Source organism: Panthera onca, chromosome A3 (assembly GCF_046562875.1).
Source record: "Panthera onca isolate mPanOnc1 chromosome A3, mPanOnc1 haplotype 2, whole genome shotgun sequence".
Classification (NCBI taxonomy): Eukaryota; Metazoa; Chordata; class Mammalia; order Carnivora; family Felidae; genus Panthera; species Panthera onca.
The window spans coordinates 138,845,410-138,864,616 of NC_138341.1; the positions used below are offsets into that span (position 1 = coordinate 138,845,410).

At 61.4% G+C, this 19,207-nt stretch overlaps 1 protein-coding gene across 1 annotated transcript in view; it reads left to right on the forward strand.

The window, feature by feature from the left end:
* NTSR1 (neurotensin receptor 1) overlaps positions 1-18,477 on the forward strand; it is a 47,245-nt gene extending 28,768 nt beyond the window's left edge. The window contains exons 2-4 of the mRNA XM_078443884.2: positions 11,582-11,783; positions 15,889-15,979; positions 16,860-18,477. Coding sequence (XP_078300010.2) covers positions 11,582-11,783; positions 15,889-15,979; positions 16,860-17,109 — 543 coding nt within the window. The 3' untranslated portion in view covers positions 17,110-18,477. The remainder of the gene's footprint in view (positions 1-11,581; positions 11,784-15,888; positions 15,980-16,859) is intronic.
* Positions 18,478-19,207: the final 730 nt, after the last annotated feature.

Sequence of the window (19,207 nt, forward strand, 5' to 3'; positions counted from 1 at the left end):
CATGATCTCATGGTTGTGAGATCGAGCCCCACATCAGCCTCTACACTGAGCGTGGAGCCTGCTTAAGGTTCTCTCTCTTCCTCTCTCTGACTCTCTCTCCCTCCCTCTCTCTCCCTCTCTCTCCCTCTCTCTTCCTCTCTCTCTCTCTCCCTCCCTCTCTCTCCCTCTCTCTTCCTCTCTCCCTCCCTCTCTCTCTCTCTTCCTCTCTCTCTCTCTCCCTCTCTCTTTCTCCCTCTCTCTGCCTCTCTCCCTCCCTCTCTCTCTCTCTTCCTCTCTCTCTCCCTCTCTCTTTCTCCCTCTCTCTGACTTTCACTCTCTCTGATTATCTCTCTCTTCCTCTCTCTTACTCTCTCTCTCTGCCTCTCTCTCTCTCCCTCCTTCTCTCTCTCTCTCTCTCTCTGACTCTCTCTCTCCCTGCCTGTCTCTCTGTATCCCTCCCTCTCTCTGACTCTCTCTCCCCGCTGTCAGCTGGCCTCTGTTGCACAACAAAACAGTCCAAAACTTGTTGCCTCAAACAGTAACATTGCTTGTGATTCTTTGGATGGGACTTGGGCTGGCTCAGCTGGTCTCAGCTGGGGTCACTTATGTGGCTTCCGTCATCTGGTGGCCCCACAGGCCTGGATGAGTCTGAGACGGCCTCATTCGCCCGTCTGCAGGTTGGTGCTGGCTCTTGCCTAGGCCTTGCTGTCCAGGAGGCAAGTCGGGGTTTTCTCACGTTGTGGCAGCCACGTTCTGGGAGCAGAAAGCACGAGGCCCGGCTTGGAAGGCAGGACTGCGCTGCGTGTCACAGGTCAGAGCCAGGACAGGCAAGGGCTGGGCCGCAGGCCCCACGTCTTTGTGGGAGCAGCGGCCAGCCACGTGGCGAAAGGCGAGCGCGTCCAGGGGCGCGGGAAGCCATCAGCAGTCTTTGAGGACCCTCCTCCACGGGCAGGGAGCTGAGAGTCCGTGGTGCAGTCCTGTTAGCGGAGGGACCCGTGACAGTTGCCTCTTGGCCTAGGGTGTCTAGGGGAGGGCTCGGCCCCAAGGTGACACCTCAGTGCCAAGGCTGCCCGTGACGATTAGGAAGGCGGGCTCTCAGGCCTCCGGGAGGTCCTGGGGATCGCGAAGGTGCAGGCCACTGAGGGGGGTGTGGGGCAGCCGGTCGGGGGACAGAGCAGGTGCAGAGAGCCAGAACCAGGCGTGGGGCTCGAGGGACAGCAGCCCATCGGTCGGACGTCTCCCAGCCCAGAGGGCGGCCTCGAAGTTGTTTACCCGGTTGTAGGAAGACTCTGTGTCCACTCCGCCCCCAGCTGGGCTGGGGGTTTCGCCTCGCAGCCTCTGTGTTGGTGAGGCTTTGTCTCGTTGCGGCCGAGCTCACCGGAATGACAGCAGACTGACTGCGGGAAGCAGAGACCTCACGCGCTGACTGCCGCACGGTGGCCACGTCGGCGCCTTCCGGTGCTGCTTTGCCCACCGGGAGCGGGAAGCATCCACGCCAGGAGAGCGAGGCCTCCGAGTGCCTCTGAGTGGCCGTTGCAAAGCCATCGGGGGGAAAACCCAGCTGGGCATGGAGGGGCCGGGGTGGACAGGGCAGCGGATGACGGCCCTGAAGGAGCCGGACCCCCCGAGGCTGCACTCTTCACCTGGGTCGGCAGCACCGGGCCCGCCAGCCTGCGGTGGCCCCGGCCTGTCGGGGCGTCCCGCGTGCTCCCAGGGGCAGACGGACGGTTCTCGCCCTCTGCCTGCCTCTGCCCACATTTCCGCCTGCCCGGGCCCGGCCGGGAGGGCAGCCCGAGAGCCCCACACTGCGGCTTCCTCTGATCCTACTGAAGCAGAGCCAGTCGCGTGTCACGAATGCCTGGCATGCGCCTCAGGGGGTCGCCGTAGGCGGGGGAGAGGATGCCCCGGCTCCCGAGGAAAGGCATCTTCCCAGACGGGCTGATGATGACGGGAAAGCATCTCTGCTGAGACATTTGCACGAGAAGGAGACTCAGGTTGTTGGAGGAAAAAGCTAGGGGGACCCTCTAACCGGTGTGTGTGTGTGGGGGGACATTAGCGGCCAAGATGTCCGCGTGGGGGGGGTGTTAAAGCAGGAGACACGCCTCTGAGGCGCAGCCCCCGGGTCCACCAGAGAGGCCGAGTCAACCCCTTAGCTTCTCCCTGACTCCTCCTACCTGACACTGCTGGGTCCTCCCTCGGTGGCCCACCGTGTCCATCCCCGTGAGCACTGCCCTAATGCAGGCCCCCGTGGCATCTCTCCGGGCCTGGGCCCCCCCTGGCTCCCAGGCCCTACCCATCTTGTCCCCCCACCAGCCTGTGTCTCATGCCCACCGTGAGTCGTGTGTGTTTACCTGTCCTCCGCACTCACCTCAGTCTGTGCAGAGCACCCCGCATACATCAGATGCTCAATAAATGCTTCTGAAGGTCAGATGGTGAGCCCAGGTGCCGGTGCATTCAGAGGACAGGACGACGGGCTGGTGAACCCAGGAGGGCGTGGGTAGACAGAAGGGAGGGCGCAGCCAGGAGGCGCCAGAATATTCCAAGAGGAGGCGCCAGGGCAGGACATGTCCCTGCTCAAGCCTGAGGTTCCCGAGCTGGGAAGAAGCCGCTGCCTGGGGCCCGTGTCCAGGTGACAGCCCGAATCATGGGGAGGCCTGGGTCACACAGCCCAGTCCCCTTAAGCTGCCCCAGCTGCCACTGAGCTCCCGCAAGAGAAAAGAAAAGCTGATGGTCCACGAGTGGAACACTGGGAAGTCGTGGCCCTCCGGACAGCGAGGCTTCCCTACAGCCAGTCGGCCCTCTGCCCTCGTGGGCTCGGAACACCAACAGTGCCAGGCGTCCACGGCCGCGGGCAGTGGAGTCCCTCCAGCAAGCTGCCATCTTCCCGAGAACAGGAGCCGGAGACCAGGGGTATGTTGTGTGGTCCTCGAGCAGTGCCCGGCCCAGGCCGCCCTCATTCCCGAGGACCGGGGTCTTCAAGATGGACCGGCCCACCTCCCTCTTTATAGGCAGGAGACAGGCCCGGCCTGGGAACGGATGCACTCAAGTTGTCTGGCGAGACCCCAATCCGGGCCCGCCTTGCTCTGCACTCCAGTATCTAGAAACAGGAAGCTCGGCCCTTCGCCCCCACCGCGACCCTCTCTCGCACACTCATGCACGGAGAACCGCGAGTCTCGAATCCACTGGCCAGGGCTATCTGCTGTGGCAGAGTCTGCGGCTGGAGAGGAGAAAAGCAGAGTGGGGCCGCACTCGTCACGCGCCGTGTCCTCGGGATGGAAGGAAGAAGTTCTCGGCTGCCCGCTTTGGGGTAACTGGGCGGCACGCCGGCTGGCCTTCCCGCTTTGCTGAGAGCTACACCCTCGCTGGGTGGCCCTGGGCGGGAGCAGGGGCAGAGGACCCCACCACCGTTTCTGAGGTCACAGCCGTCCGGGGACAGGAGCCCCGGAGGAAGCCTGGCCGAGGGAGCGTGTGGTGTCACCGCTGGGACTTAAGCCAGGGCACAGACTCCCGTCCGGGCCCAGGAGCTGGTCAGCGTGGGAAGAAACCAGAGCCACGTTCGGGCCGAGTTGGGCTTGGGGTGTGAGTGGCCGCCCCCGGCCCTCCTCCTTCACACCGGCCACTCGGCTCTGGGTCCACCATAATCAGATTCACCTAAAGCAGGGAAAGGGCACTAATTCTATTGGGAGGAGCGGAGATGATGAGTACAGAGCAGATGTCCTCCGGAGCACAGTGGCCAAGGGGACAGTAATTCGAAATTGGGAAGGAACAGGATATTTGCTAAACTGCGCACACAATTACGTGGCAAGGAAACACAATTGTGGGGCCACACGTCCATCTGCCTGTGATGCCGGGAACACGGGGAACAGGGCGGGCGACGGCACCGAGGTGGGGACAGCCCCCAGGCCGAGCCCTGGTCCTGCACCGCTCTCCTGACCGCGTTGCCGACCGGCAGTCGGTGCTCCTGCTCGCACTCTCGGCCCCTCGGTGTGTGAGCTCCCCGCCTCTCCGAACCCCTCCCCCAGGCACAGCCGAGGGATCTGCTAAACTCCCTGGAAACCCACCCCCCACATCCGTGTGTGCCCCCCCCCCACCCTGGGGTCTTGATCAAGACCGGGTCCCCAGGTTTTCCTGGCATGGAGCAGAGCCCCGACGCCTCGAACTCTGTCAAAGGCTCACGCAAAACCTCCAGAATGCTCTGTGCTGCGTGAGTTGGTCGTAATCCGTCAGAGTCGAATTAATTCCCCGCATTTAGGAAAATTCACACAAAGGGCTTAGCAAACCTGGTCAGATCGGCTCGAACCTGCGTGGTGGGGTTGGCAGGAGCCGGTTCTTACACACCGGGAGCCATCCTGCAAGACGGACTTTGTCACCGCAAGAAAAGGGTCACCATCACAGCATGAGGGGCGGGTAGGGACAAGAGCCGGGCATACGCCACATGGGCCATGGTTTCTGTGCGTTAGGTGACCACTAAGGTTCCTGCCCTCCTTCCGCTGGGCACAAAAGTGGGGGCCGTGCCCCAGGGTCAGACTGCCACACACCCGCTCACGGCTCTGCCACGGGTCCTTGTCAAGGATTTTTAAAGCCCGTTTGTTGCCACTTAACAGATGTCCCACTGATTTGAACATTCTCACGGGCTTGTTAGCCAACAGATATTTGACAACACAGCAAAGAGGCCCTCGGCCCACACCCCCCGACAGCTTGCCGCACCGTACGGATGGCTTCCGTGTGGTTTTGAGAGGTGCCGGCATAACCACGAGGCAGCTCGCCACCCCAGCTGCCGCGGGGGCTCGTGAGTCCCCCAACTCTCAGCCAAGGCCGGGCCCCCGGTGCGCCTCCAGCCTGCGACCCAGGGGAGCGGCCATCCTGCTCCTTCTGGAGGATGCCTCCCCGGTCCTCAGGAAGGGGCAGGCGTCCTGGGAAAGCGATTTTCCTAATCCGATTGAGGGTCTCCCGGCAGCCCAGCTGGTGCCAGCCCTGCAGTACCGCCAGGAACAGACAGGATGTGGCTCCAGAGGAGCTCCTGTTTCTCAAGTTCACTCTCAGACTGTGGCCTCTGTGGCTCCCGCACTACAGGAGGGAGACTCCCTCCCCAGTGCAGGGCTGCCTGCAGCAGGAGCAGCGGGCGGGGCCGTGGGGAAGTGCCTCCTACACAGGTTACTGGTGCTCGCCCCCTTCTCATCGAGATAGGAAGCGTCTAGAGACGGTTGGAGTGTTCCTGATGGCCCCTGCTCCTAGCTGGCTTGGGGTCCCCACCTCAGGTCTCCCCGACTCCAGCCCACCTCCCCCACACCAGCCCCTCACCCCTGCCCCCCCCCCCACTCCTTGACCCCCCACCCCAGGTCTTCCCCACCCCAGGCCCCCAGTGGCACCATCGGCTTTGGTGGCACTGTCCGTGGTGCTGAACCCCCAGCCTCCTGGGCTGGAGCATCGTCTCTCACTGAGTCCCCAGTGACTTGCCCAGCCTCTTCCAGAAGTTTCAAGCCAGAGAGGAGCATGGGGACCAGAGTGGAGCTGAAGGGAGATCAACGGAGAGAAATGCAGAGGTTCAGCTCTGGGAGATCACCAAGGAGTCATGATCTTTGAACTAGAAGTTGTTCTCAAAATTTTGCACTCAGGGCACCTGGGGGGCTCAGTCAGTTAAGCGTCTGACTTCGGCTCAGGTCACGATCTCACGGTTTGTGAGTTTGAGCCCCGTGTGGGGCTCTGTGCTGACATCTCAGAGCCTGGCGCCTGCTTCGGATTCTGTGTCTCCCTCTCTCTCTGCCCCTCCCCTGCTCACTCTCTGTCTCCAAAATAAAATTTTAAAAAAATTTCTTTAATTTGCACTCACCCAAAAACAGCATTCTCTCTGGGCAGTTGAGGGCAAGCCACATGCCCAGAGAAGCTTCCCGTGTGAGGATGAGGTCCTGCACCCTGGTGTGGCTCTTGCCCATACAAATGGATGCTTCATCTTCCTTTCATCTGCTGCCTGCCTGTAAGACGTCCCGTGACATGGGAGGTGGGCACTCCAGCTGTGAGTCAGACTGGGTCCGGGCTCACAGCTGGGTCTGGGTTGCTTCTTCGATTAGGTGTGAATACTGACAGCTTCTGCCTTGTTGATTTGACATGTGTATTCAGTGAAGTGCAGGCAGGGCTCCGAGCATGCTCTCTGGCTCATGGAAAGCATCCCGCTCATGCTTAGCTAAAGTCTATGTTTCGAGAAAGGGGAAGTTAGAGGCCCTCAAAATGTCCTTTCTACGTTGAGCCAGAGTCTGCCTATTAGGGCCGTCGTGGCGGGATGGGCTGTGTCGGATAGGCCGACACCTGCAGCCGGAAGCAGGAGAGCTAAGCCCCAGGCGGCACCCAGTGCCTGGGGCCCTCCTCCCCGTGCTGGCCTTTCAAACACTAACCATGACTCGCATGGCCCCTCCAGGTCACGTGCCGTGTCCTCTGCCCTGGTCCTCCACCTGTCCCACCAAAGCCCAGGCCTGTGGCCAGCACTGACCCACAGAGCAGTGTGCAGCTCCGTGGTGCCCTGTCTTGTTCTCTAGACACTGGTCCGTGTCTGTGTGTCCCTGCTGGGTGGCAGATATTTGAACTCCAGGTCCCAGCAGCATCTAGAGCGCCAGGGTGCTTGTCAGACGAGGGATGGGAAACCCTGGGCTGTGTCACCTTGCAAGCCCCTTTTCTTACCTTTGGCCCACCCCTGGAATGGGGACATAGCCGCTGAGATCTGGTCCCTTAGGCCCCTCACGCTTCCCGGTCCTGGGGAGGCGGGGTGACACGTGTGACTTTCATGTAACCAAGGGGGCAAGGGACACACATGCAGGAGAAGCAGACCAAGTGTGCCCTTATTCCATCCCTGTGCCCTCGATCCAGGAGGACATGACAGGAGCCTCCCAGCTCCCCAGGCCCTCCCCGCCCATGTCGGCCTCTGCTGGGTTTCCCTCCTGGGGACGCCAGCGTGGAGCTGTCTCCTTACTTCACCTGGCTGCTCTGTGCTTGCTTTTTTCACCTGTCACCCTGGAGCATCCAGTCCGCCTCATTCCCGATGTCAACAGGGTGCCCCGTGGTGTGGACGCGTCGTAACTTATCAACCAGCCCAGATGGTGTTGTTCCTGGATTTTTGCTTTTCGAGCGAGGCTGCGCTGAGGGACGGTGGCACACCAGGACTCTGGATGACCCACCTTGGCCGTCCCCGCCCTCAGCAGCCGTGGCTGTCCCAGTGGAGAGTCGTGGGCCACACTTGCTGGGTCTGAGGGACATTCTTTCCACTGGAGTCTGACCTGGAAGTTGTCAGGGGCCACCCCTGTGAGCCTGGGCCAGGCTGGGGCTGCTCATCTGCTGGGGAGGGGGTCCTCTTCCAGGCACCGAGGAGGCCCCGGCGGTCTCTACAGTGGAGAGTTTGGGCGAGAAGCCGAACCTCTGGGTTTTGCAAACGACCCGACCCTGCTTTGTGCCTTTCCGCTCACCGCAGGCTGCTAGTTGAGCCTTGAAGCAGTGTGAGCCCGGGGGCCATCTCTCTCTCTAAACACGTGGGATTAAGTAGAGAGGCTTGGGCCCCAGTGCAGAACAAAAGAAGGGAGGAGTGAGACTAGGCCCTTTGAAAGGGGAAGGAGAGGGGTCTCAGTGGAGAACCCCCTGGCTGACCGAGGGCCTGGAGGCGGGCCGGGCTGCCCGCATCCACGGTGGTGCCTCTCAAAGGCTGGCAGGCCTGCCGTGTGCACCCCCACCCCGGGACTGGGCGCCGGCCCTGCCTCCCAGGGAGACCTCTGTCCCTAGATGCACACCTCCTTTTTATTGCTTAACGTTCCGCTCCACCTCCCTCACGAGATTACAAGTGCTGGGGGGCAGACACCAGCCCCGAGTCCTCGGACAGGACTGGCGGTGACAGCGCCTCAGAGCGTCCTGGCTCCGTCCCCAAGCGGGTCCCCCAGTAACATCCTGGGCGCCACTGAGTATGGACCGTGCTCTCAGCCCTGAGCTGAGCACTCTTACTGTCCCCCTTTCAGAAGTGAGAAAGCTAAGGCTGAGAGGCCATTCTGGAACCGCCCAAATCCGTAGCCAGCCAGCCAGCGCACCACCAGGGGTGTCTGAGGCCAAGGTCAAACCCCCCACTCCCTCCCTTTTCCCCTCCCCACCCCCAACCCTTGCTTCCTGGAGGCCCTGCCCGCCTCAGGGCTTTCCAACTCCGGCCAGGGCTGCAGAGCCCAGAGGCAGGGGACCGAGGGAGGCGGGGAGGCAGCTCAACTTGTGGCCTGGGGCTCAGAAGACCTGACCTCCCCGAAGCAGGCTGGCCGCTGTGGCCAGACCTCGCCCAGCGGTCAGTCGGGGCCACGGGGGAGGGTGCTCAACCACCTCGTCAGGGACGGAGGACAGGCTCTGGGAGGGAGGTGCTGGGCTGACAAAGCCAGGACCTGGGCCTCTGGAGGCTCCCGCTGGGCAGTCTGCTTCCTGCCGGCCTCTTGGGTCCAGCTCGAAGCTGCCACAGTCCACGGGGAGACTGAGGCAGGATGGCCGGGGCTGGGGTTACGGGAATGTCTGGAGGCGCGGCGGGACAGGAATTTCTCCGAGGGCTGAGAGAATTGATTTTTTCCATCATTCTTTTTTTTTTTAATAGCAGTGCCTGAACTTTATTTTTGAAATTCCCTCAGTTTCGTACCGTCTTGTGGCTCTCCTTTCTAGGTTTTAATCTTTGCTCCATCTGGATTTGTTTTTTTGGTGTGGGATCTCCATGAGTTAGGGTACACGTTTCGGGAACCAATTCAGATTGTCCTAAGGGGAATAAGGAAATACTTATTTTGCTGAAGAAAAACTGAGAGGCTGGGAGCAGTGGCTGCAGACGGTGGCTGTAGGAGCTCCAGCGAGGCCGGGCGGCGCCCCCCCGCATCTTCCCCCACCCCTGCCCCAGGTCCCTCCTGAACAAGAGGCCTGGGGTCGGCTCTCACCAGATACGTGTAAATGGTGCAGGGCTGCGGAAACGGCCTGCATTTGTCCAGGGAGGGCCCACCTAGAGCTTTAGGGATGCGCCGACTGGACGACTGGACGGACCTGGAGGGTGGGCAGTTGCAGGGAGGCAGAGGGGAGGGGCCCGGGGAAGGGGGCGGAGACAGCAGGCCCTGAGGGTCCAGTCTCCTGGCTTTGCAGGCGGCCACCCTCCTGCCCCCTCTCCCTGACATGCTGCCCTCTTTACCCAGCACCACGCTTTGCCTCACTGGGCGCCATTTCTGGCCCGTCTCCACTGCACTGGTCTCCACGTCCACCCTTCCCCCTGTGCCAGTGTCCACACCAAGTCTCTCTCGTGGGTCAGTATTTGGTAAGTGGGTGGTAGGCTGCCGCCTCCCTGCCCGGTACTGACCCATCGCTCTTCCTTTCTAGAGCGTTCCTGGCCATTCTTAGATGACGTGTTTCGATTTGCATTTTAGCATCAGCCTGTCTGTTCCCAAGTCTTACGTCTTGTTGGGACAAATGCCTCGACCAGGCACGGCGTCCACACCTGCACCTACCCGTCTGGGGTGGCCCTGGCTTCCCTCACCTGGCCTCCTTGCCTTCCTGGGATGACATTTACAGTGTTCCCGGAGATTCTGCACTGGGCTTATGAGAGGTGCTTCTGTTCACTCGTTGTCAGCGGGTAGGCCGCCTCGGGCCCCCGTCCGTGCTGTGAGCTTTGACAAGAGAAGGCAAGCCCCCAGAGCCAGGCGTGCCCCCCAGTGCCTCCGCAATCCAGATCGATGCCCACCTCCAGGCTGCAGGGGTGGGGGATGCCGAGGAGAGGCATTCCGGCCCCTGGAAGTCAGGGCTGGCCCAAGCCTCTGACCGGGGCGGGCCTGCAGGGTGAGGCCCCCTCTCCTCGCTGCAGACCTCAGGATCAAGGGGAACCGCAGCGGGCCTCACACCAGACCTCCTAACCCACCAGGCAGGGCCCTGGCCCCTGCCCGTGGCCCCCACCTGCCCTCCGAGGCAGCGGTCCCTACTGCCTGTGCTCAGCGAGGTATGGTATCTTAAATGTTTTGACATTTAAAATCTGTGTTGGATACGTTTGTTCTGTTTAAATAATACCGGGCTGCGATGACTCACAGGGAATTAGTTTGTCTCCTGGGCCCAGACACAGCGTCCCCCTGCACCCCTGCCCAGCCCGCAGCCCAGCAGGAGCCTCAGAAGCCTTCCCGGAGCCGCCCCGCCGCACGCCAACAGCGTCCTCACCAAGGGAGTTGGGATGGGGCCCCATCTCGGGCCTCCCGAGCTCTGAGGACGTGGGGGAGAAGGGTGCCTGGTGGAGGGGCTGTCAGGAGCCCCGGGCCGGCAGTGAGTGATGGGCACTGGGGCCAGCGTGTGGGAGAGGCCCTCCCGAGGGCCCGTTCACCCTAGTCTAGCAGAGCTTTGTTCAGATGGCACTGAGGTCTCCTCCGGCCACCGCCTCCTGGAGGCCCTCTCCATCTCCCAGGTGGGTTCTGGAACACTGCGTGGGTAGGCAGGGCCTCTGGAGACTTCAGCCAGCGCCCTCAAGAGAGCAGGCGTGTGAGCCTGCCCCGCTCTGGACAGACGCCTGACCGCCAAGAGGGCCGTGGAGCAAAGCTGCCAACGTCCCCATCTGGGAACTTCTGGCATTTCTTGGTGGCCACTGGTCCCCCCGTCCCCTGCTTGCATGAGCAGGACAGAGGTGCAGACACCATGTCTGCGTATCGTGGAGGACCCTTAGCTCTGCTCTCAAGGGCTGCGGGCAAACCGAGTTAGGAGGTAGCAGGGGTGCAGCCCGGGGAACCCCGGGCGCAGACGCCCTGGAACTCCCCAGAGGGATTGCAGCTGCCCGGCAGAGCCAGGCACAACCAAAAGCTTTTTTGAACGTGAAGTTCAAAACAAACATTCGGAGCAGCTGACCACGGACAGACCCGCTGTGGCATCTTGAGGGCGAGACCACGTGGGGGAGCAAGGGGCGCCAGACAACAGGAGCTCTCGGGAAGAATAAAAAGCCACGCGTGGATTTATACCGCTCGAGGCTGCTATGCTGCTGCCCTGGGAGGCGGTGGCCGCGTTAGGTCCAGCTCCATGGGAGACCCGTTCCCTGCTGCCCACCAGGGCCACCCCTGCGAGGTGGCTGCGAATGTCTGTCTCAGCCTGGTGTCCCAGCAAGGCCAGACTCGGGCTTGTACAGGTCCAGCCCCTGTCTGTGGCTCAGTTTCCCCAGGTGCAAAGGACACGGAAGTTAGAGGGGCCAGTAAGAAGCACTTTTCATGCGTGGAGAGGCGGCGGGGGGTAGGGGGGCTGGGCTCAGCCTTCCTGGAGGGGCAGCGCCATGCTCAGGGATGTACCCATGACATGTTGTGTCCAGAGCTGGAAACAGAGAGCCCCAGCCCTTCACCGCGACCAGGGCACACCACACTGTCTACAGGCTGAACCCCATGCAGAGTGGCTCCCTGAGATGGCAAAGACTCCGTGACCACTCTCTGAGCCAGGAGTGGGTGGGAAATGGGCAGGAAGTGGGGGGTGTGTCTACAAGCCTGACGCAAAAGACCAAGCACCTTCCATACTCCAGGCCTCAGACCCCCAGCCGGAGGGACAGGCACCAGGGCGGGCAGCGTCCCCTGCACGCCAGCCTGATGGCTGTCCTGCTCTGTCCCTGCAGGTTAACACCTTCATGTCCTTCGTGTTCCCCATGGTGGTCATCTCCGTCCTGAACACCATCATCGCCAACAAGCTGACCATCATGGTCAGCCAGGCATCTGAGCAAGGCCAGGTGTGCGCAGTTGGGGACCAACACAGCTCATTCAACATGTCCATCGAGCCTGGCAGGGTCCAGGCCCTGCGGCACGGAGTTCGGGTCTTACGTACGTAACTGCCGGGCCCTTTGGGGGATGGGCCGGGTGGTGGCAAGGGGCTGGCAGAGCTGTGAGCCTCACACTGCCAAACAGGGCAAAGTTTAAGACCCGGGAAACGGAGCAGTCCGAGCTGAGACTCAAGGGTCAGCCCCAGCCAGGGGTTGGTGCTCTTAACTCCACTCCTCTACCTATTCATCTGCCCGTCCACCTATCCCTCCAGCCATCCACACATCCATCCACACATTCATCCATCCCTCCATCCACCCACCAGCCATCTCTCCATCCATCCACACATCCATCCATCCCTCCATCCGTCCACCCATCCATCCCTCCATCCATCCACACATTCATCCATCCATCCATCCATCCATCCATCAATCCATCCATCCCCCCACCCATCCATCCCCCCCACCCATCCATCCACCCATCCATCCCTCCAGCCATCTACACGTTCATCCGTCCATCCGTCCACCCACCCACCCATCCATCCCTCCATCCATCCACACATCCATCCATCCATCCATCCATCCATCCGTCTGTCCGTCCATCCATCTGTCCGTCCGTCCATCCATCCATCCATCCCCCCACCCATCCATCTCCCCACCCACCTATCCATCCCTCCAGCCATCCACACGTTCATCCGTCCATCTGTCCACCCACCCACCCATCCATCCCTCCAGCCATCCATACATTCATCCATCCATCCATCCATCCATCCATCCATCCATCCCCCCACCCACCCATCCGTCCACCAATCCATCCCTCCAGCCATCCACACGTTCATCCGTCCATCTGTCCGTCCATCCATCCATCCATCCCCCCACCCACCCATCCGTCCACCAATCCATCCCTCCAGCCATCCACACGTTCATCCGTCCATCTGTCCACCCACCCACCCATCCATCCCTCCATCCATCCACACATCCATCCATCCATCCATCCATCCATCCATCCCCCCACCCATCCATCCCCCACCCACCCATCCATCCATCCACCCATCCATCCCTCTAGCCATCCACACGTTCATCCGTCCACCCACCCATCCATCCCTCCATCCATCCACACATCCATCCATCCATCCATCCATCCATCCATCCATCCATCCCCTCACCCATCCACCCACCCACCCATCCACCCAGCCGTCCACCCAGCCGTCCACCCATCCCTCCAGCCATCCACACATCCATCCACACATTCATCCATCCATCCACACATTCATCCATCCATCCATCCATCCATCCATACATCCATCCATCCCCCCACCCATCCACCCACCCACCCATCCACCCATCCCTCCAGCCATCCATACATCCATCCACACATCCATCCACACATCCATCCATCCATCCATCCATCCATCCATCCATCCATCCATCTATCCCCCCACCCATCTGTCCACCCACCCACCCATCCGTCCACCCATCCATCCCTCCAGCCATCCACACATCCATCTGTCCATCCACCCACCCCACCCACCCACCTGTCCACCCGGCCGTTCACCCATCCCTCCAGCCATCCACACATCCATCCCTCCATCTGTCCACCCATCTGTCTGATCACTCATCCACTCGCCAATTCAATTCGCTCAGTCCCTGAGCACGTCTCCGGGTCAGGCAGCTCGCTCACACAGTCATCGAGCAGCAGAGGTGGGGTTATCACGTGCTGTCAGGTGCCAGGCAAAGAGGCCTGAAGAGCAGCGCCCCTGCACAGTGACCCACATTCTAGGAATCCTGAAGACCAACCCCTACAAAGGTCCCAAGCCAGCCTCCGTCACAGGAGAGCCCTGGGTGGAGCTTATACTCATGTGGGTGTGGGGCTCCTTATGTGGGATGCCATGAGGGTGTCTCCTGTGCCCAGAGGTGGCCTCCTTGCGGAGAGTTCTTTCTTCAAACACCCGCCTCCCCCGCCGTGCTCTGCTGAAGGCAGCCCCACCCTACCCAACCCCCCACCCTGACCACCTACCTGTGCCTCCCCCCAGCCCAGCAGCCTTCCCAATTGCTGTCACCCTCACCCCAGCAGACAGGCCTCTGGGCCTCTGCCCCAGGCCACCTGTCCCTCAGAGGCCCCTGGTTCTTAGAAGAAAGAGGTCCAGAGTGTCATAATATATGACGGTTAAATGTTAAATGGTCTAGTGACCACTGAGATGTGGCAACATATTTAAAAAGTAAAAAGACATAGATGAAATTAATTTTAGTAATCCATTAGGTTTAGTATTTCCAAAGTATTGCCCTTTCAGCATTGATCATCGCAATATTATCGATGAGAGAGTTACTCAGCTCACAGTCACCTCATGTCCAGTGAGCAGCACGCTGTGTCCAGTGGTCAGGGTCCCAGCATTTGCTTCCGCCCTGTCAGGGTCAGGCTTCCCGGAATAGCCCCATGCCACCAACCCTTTTCCTACTGCTGCCAGTAGGACAGCCCTCCCCTCGGGGGGCTTCCCTCAGGCCTGGGTCTCCGGGGCCCCAAACCGAGCACCTCTTGAAGTTGTGCCCAAGTCCCAGGATGGGGATGTGCTGTCTCGGGGACCGCGCTCCTCTCTGCACCGGGCCAGCCAGCCCCGGGTTTTCCCTAGCGGTTGGCTTTTCTGTCGCTCCCTTTTTAATTACAGAAAAACGCACACAGCATACGATTTACCGTCTCGACCATTTCTAAGTGTCCGTTCGGTGATATTTCGTACATTCATCACACTGTGTGGCCGTCGCCACCATCCACCTCCAGAATGTGTTCATCTTACAAACCGAGACTCTGCCCCCACCCCCCCCTTCCCCCAGCCCCTGACAACTGCCACCTCCTCTGTCTCTGAATTTGACTACTCTCGGGGCCCCATGGGAGTGGAATCGTTGTGTTTTGGGGTCTGACTTATTGCACCGAGCACAACGTCCTTAAGGCTCAGGCTGCGGCACCAGTTGGACTTCCCTCTTCTTAGGGCTGAGTAATATTCCGTCATCTGTTGGCGGACACTCGGGTTGCCCCACCTTGTGGCCATTGTAAGTGGTGCTGCTGGTGTACAAACGTCTGCTCGGGGCCCTGATTTCGGTTCTTTGGGGAACACCCTCAGGAGTAGAATTGCCGGGTCCTGGGGTACTTCTGTTTTTAATGTCTTGAAGAATTGCCATGCTGTTTCCCAAAGTAGGCGTGCCATTTTACGTTCCCGCCAACAGCGCAGACGGGTTCTAATTTCTCCACATCCTCACCAAAAATCGCTATTTTCTGAGGGCTTTTTTCTTTAATAGTAGCCATCCTGGGCATGCTGGGATCTTACTATAGTTTGGGACTGCGTTTCCCTAATGATGAGTGATGTTGAGCAGTTTTTCATGTGCCGATTAACCATCTGTGTGTCTTCTTTGGAGAAATGTCTACTCAAGCCCTTTGCCCATTTTTAAATGTTTAATCGGGTGGTTTGATTTTTGCTGTTGAAGTTTAGTTCTCTGAGTATGCTGGATATTAATCCCTGAGCAGATATGCTAGGTAAATACCTTCTCCCATTCTGTGTGCTACCTTTTCATCCTGTTGACTGTGTCCTTTGATCCCATATCCAAGAAATCCCTGCCAAGTTAAACATCGTCAGGTTTGCGCCCTCCGCTTCTCCTAAGAATTTGGGACTCATAGTTCTTACTACCTTCAGGTCTTTGATCCACTTTGAGCTAATCGTGTATAGGGCGTGAGGTAGGGGTCTTCTGCACGTGGCTGCCCGTTTCCCTGACACCGTTTGTCGAAGAGACCATCCTCTCAATGGTCCTGTCCTGGCAGCCTCATAGGGAGTCATTTGACCATATCCGTGAGGCTTGTTTCTGGGCTCTCTTTCTATCCCATGGTCTCTATGTCTGTCTTTAAGCCAGTGTCACACTGTTTTCATTACTGTGGGTTCATGGTAGGTTTTGAGATCAGGACGCAAAAGCCCTCCATCTTTGTTCTTCCCCAAACCGTTTCTGGGGTCCCTCGAGACCCCGCGTGAATCTTAAGATGGGTTTTCCTGTTTCTGCAAAACAAAATGTCGTCAGGATGCTGAGAGAGCTTGCCCTGAGTCTGTACTTTTACAAGTGTTAGGTCTCCTGCGCACATAACAGGACACGGCCCTTCACCCCACGGAGACCCACCTCTCTCTGTGTCTCAGGGGCAGTGGTCATCGCCTTCGTGGTCTGCTGGCTGCCCTACCACGTCCGGCGTCTCATGTTCTGCTACATTTCAGACACGCAGTGGACCCCGTGAGTACCAGGAGGGGGTGGGGCTCGGGCTGGGAGAAGCTCCCACAGCAGATGGGCATGGCGAGGGCGGGGGGGGGGGGGGGGTTGCTGAGCAGAGCAGCTCAGGACAAGGGTGCCGGTCACGTCCCCACACGTCCTTGGTGTGGCTGTGACCGGGCCGGGGGAAGGACGAAGTTCACAGAGGGACAGGTGCCCGGGAGCAGGTAGCAGCAGAGAAGGAAAGCAGACCCTAAGCGAGCGGGCACGAGACAAGTTGAGAGATCTAGACAGAGACAAGGAAGGGCCGGCCCTGCTGGATGTGGGAGGGGGGCTGGGCCACCACAGGCTGGCTGAGCTGCCAGGAGCACCCCCGGGACTCAGGGGGAGCCACAGCCACGGGACACACGGCAAAACCAGCAGAAGGAAGATCTGGGGGAGGAGTCCGGGAGGCCGAGTAGAAGCTTCCAGAACGCCCTCCCCTGAGGGCGAGGTACACTGCCGCCCAGGAGGCCGGGAAGGGGTTCCCGCCCTGGCTGTTGGGTTGAGGCCGGGGCGCAGCTGAGCCCCGCAGCCCAGCTGTGTTGGGACCCCGCCAGCGGAAGGGCAGGTGTGTCGCGGGGAGCGCTGGAGGCGGCCGGGCGGGTCGGCCGCACCCCCCAGGGAGGACGGCCCCAGCCCAGCTCGGCGGGGGTGTGGCCACGACGTCCGGCTTCTCGAGACAAGCCGGAGTCCTGGAACTTACCACGAATGTCCCCGTGTCACAAATTGACAAGGCGTTTTCTAAACGTCTGTCCCGAGCCACCGCCCGAGCCCGCGCTCCCGCCGGCCTGGGGCTGCCAGGCCCCACCCCCGCGTGGGGGCCTCGGGGTCTGAGCGCCCGGCCCTCCCCCCTCCCTTCCAGGTTCCTCTACGACTTTTACCACTACTTCTACATGCTGACCAACGCCCTCTTCTACATCAGCTCCGCCATCAACCCCATCCTGTACAACCTGGTCTCCGCCAACTTCCGCCAGGCCTTCCTGTCCACCCTGGCCTGCCTCTGTCCCCTGTGGGGGCGCAGGAGGAAGAGGCCGGCCTTCTCCAGGAGGACCAACAGCGTGTCCAGCAACCACACGTTCTCCAGCAACGTCACCCGGGAAACGCTGTACTAGGCGGGTGGGGCCCCGCCGCTCGGCAGCCCCCCCCACCCCCACCCCTGGGGCGGCGGAGGGGTCCGCCAAGGCCCGGGGCCCCACTTCTTTCAGCTTCTCCCTCAGCCCGCCCCACCCCTCCCTCCTCTCCTCTTTGAACGCCACGGAGAGATTGTTCCTCTCCCGGATCCAGAAAGGGCCTGTAATGAGGACAAATTAGTGCTGGGTGAAAGGCAGACTTCTTTGTTCCCAGACGGCTGTGTGTTGAGGGTGGACAGAAATGAAAGGCACGGGTCGGGCCAGGCGGGCGTTGGGGGCGGCAGTGCCTCTGGCGGGGGGGGGGGGGTGTTGGAAGAGGCCGGCCGAGGTCCTGGCGCCCCGGGGGAGCGAGGAGAGGACCCCTACCCTCCTCTGGTACAGCAGGCAGCCAGACGGCCCCCCTCCAAGGGCGACTCCCGGGAAACTTCCCTGTGTCCCCACAGACCACCCGGGGGTCGGGGTGCCGGGCATCAGTCGGACCCGGGCCTCCCCCTCCTCTCCTGCCTCCTCGCCAAAGCAGCGGGCTCCACAGGGATGCCAGCCGCTGGGGGGCTGCCCTGGAAGTCCTCTTGGCTTGGTGGAGGCAAGGCCGGGTCGGCGGAGTCTTGTCTCCACACCCCCCTGCCCCGGGCCAGGCCAGGGACGGCCCGCGTGCTCTTGTCCGCTGTGCGGGTGAGCTCCCGCTGCCCAGCTCTGAGCTGCTTCGGGGTCGGCTCCCTGGAGTGGAGGGCAGCTGGCCGGGTCCCAGAGAGACGCCAGTTCTGGGGACTCAGCCACAGGTGAGGACAGGGAGCCGTGAGTACAGCCAGCCCGCCGGCCAGCGTCATCCGTCACAGCCAGCCAGCAGCAGCCCCGGCTCCGGGGACCCAGAGGGGCAGGCGCCTCCTTGGTCTGGAAGAGCCGGTCTCCAGGCAGGGTGGCCTGCTCCCAGCTTTGGCCAGTCCCCGAGCCAAAGGAGACAGTGGCAGAAGTGCCTGGAAAGAGAGGTACAGGCTCTTTAAAAGCCCAGGTTCTCCCTGGGCTCAGGAGCGTATTTGGCCTGAAGGGAGACCGTTGGGCCGGCCAGCGGCTGGGAGCAGCCCTGACTCGGGACTCAGGAGGCCTGGTCCCTGTCCTGGGTGACCAGGGCTTGATGTCCCACCCATGAAAATGACAAGGTGGATGGGAGGATGTCGATGGGCGCCCCGCTACGAACCGTGTCCTGCTTAAACCCCACGGGTCCTTCTCCGTTCACCAGGGACAGCTCCAGGGGGCAGGGGGAGGAGGTCAGCCCACAGCCGGCCCCGTGACCCAGGGGCCACCCACGCAGGGGCCGAAGCCAGCCCAGACCTGGCCCACAGCGTCTGCTCTGGGCGGGTGAGCAGGGCGGCTGGGCCCGGGCGGTGGGCGCCGGGACGAGGGCCTGGACCCTCGCTGGCGCTCCGCGCCTCGGGCACGGGTCCTCGCGCCCCGGCTCAGCCGCCTGACAAATGGGTGGGGCCGTTCCTCCCTCTCGGCCGGGACTCCCGGGACTCACGCGACCGTCTCGGCGGGGCCCAGCCCAGGATGGACGGAAGGGACGGTTCCCTGGGGTGGGGGCAGAGTCAACGCAGGTGGGACCCCCCCCCCACCACCCCGCAGCCTCCGAGTCGCAGCGGGGGCGGGGTCTGTGCGCAGCCCCAAGTCTGTCCGACTCTCAAGGACCCCGCCTTCCCGTGTGCGCACTTCGTGGAGGTAGAGACGCAGCCGCGCAGCTGGGCCCCCCTCCCCGTGCCGTCCAGCCCCGTGGAGTCAGCTCCTGGCCACGTCACACTGGAGCTCCCGAAGCCGGTCTCAGAGAACAGTGTCCGGTGTGACTGGTCAGCAGTGATGCCGAAACCCCGCCGACGGCTCAAGCGCCACCCCCCCGCCCCGCCCTGCCCCCGCCCCCGTGACGTAATCGGCAAGAACAAAGCCCCTGAGCCTCTCAATAAAGGAGACAGTGGCCCCCTTGGCTGGGACTCTTATGTCCAGGGGCCAGCGGGCCCACATCTGTTCATCCCCTCATTCGTTTGTTCACCGGGCGTTTTCTGACTCGGGGGACAACCCTCCACTGGGGCCC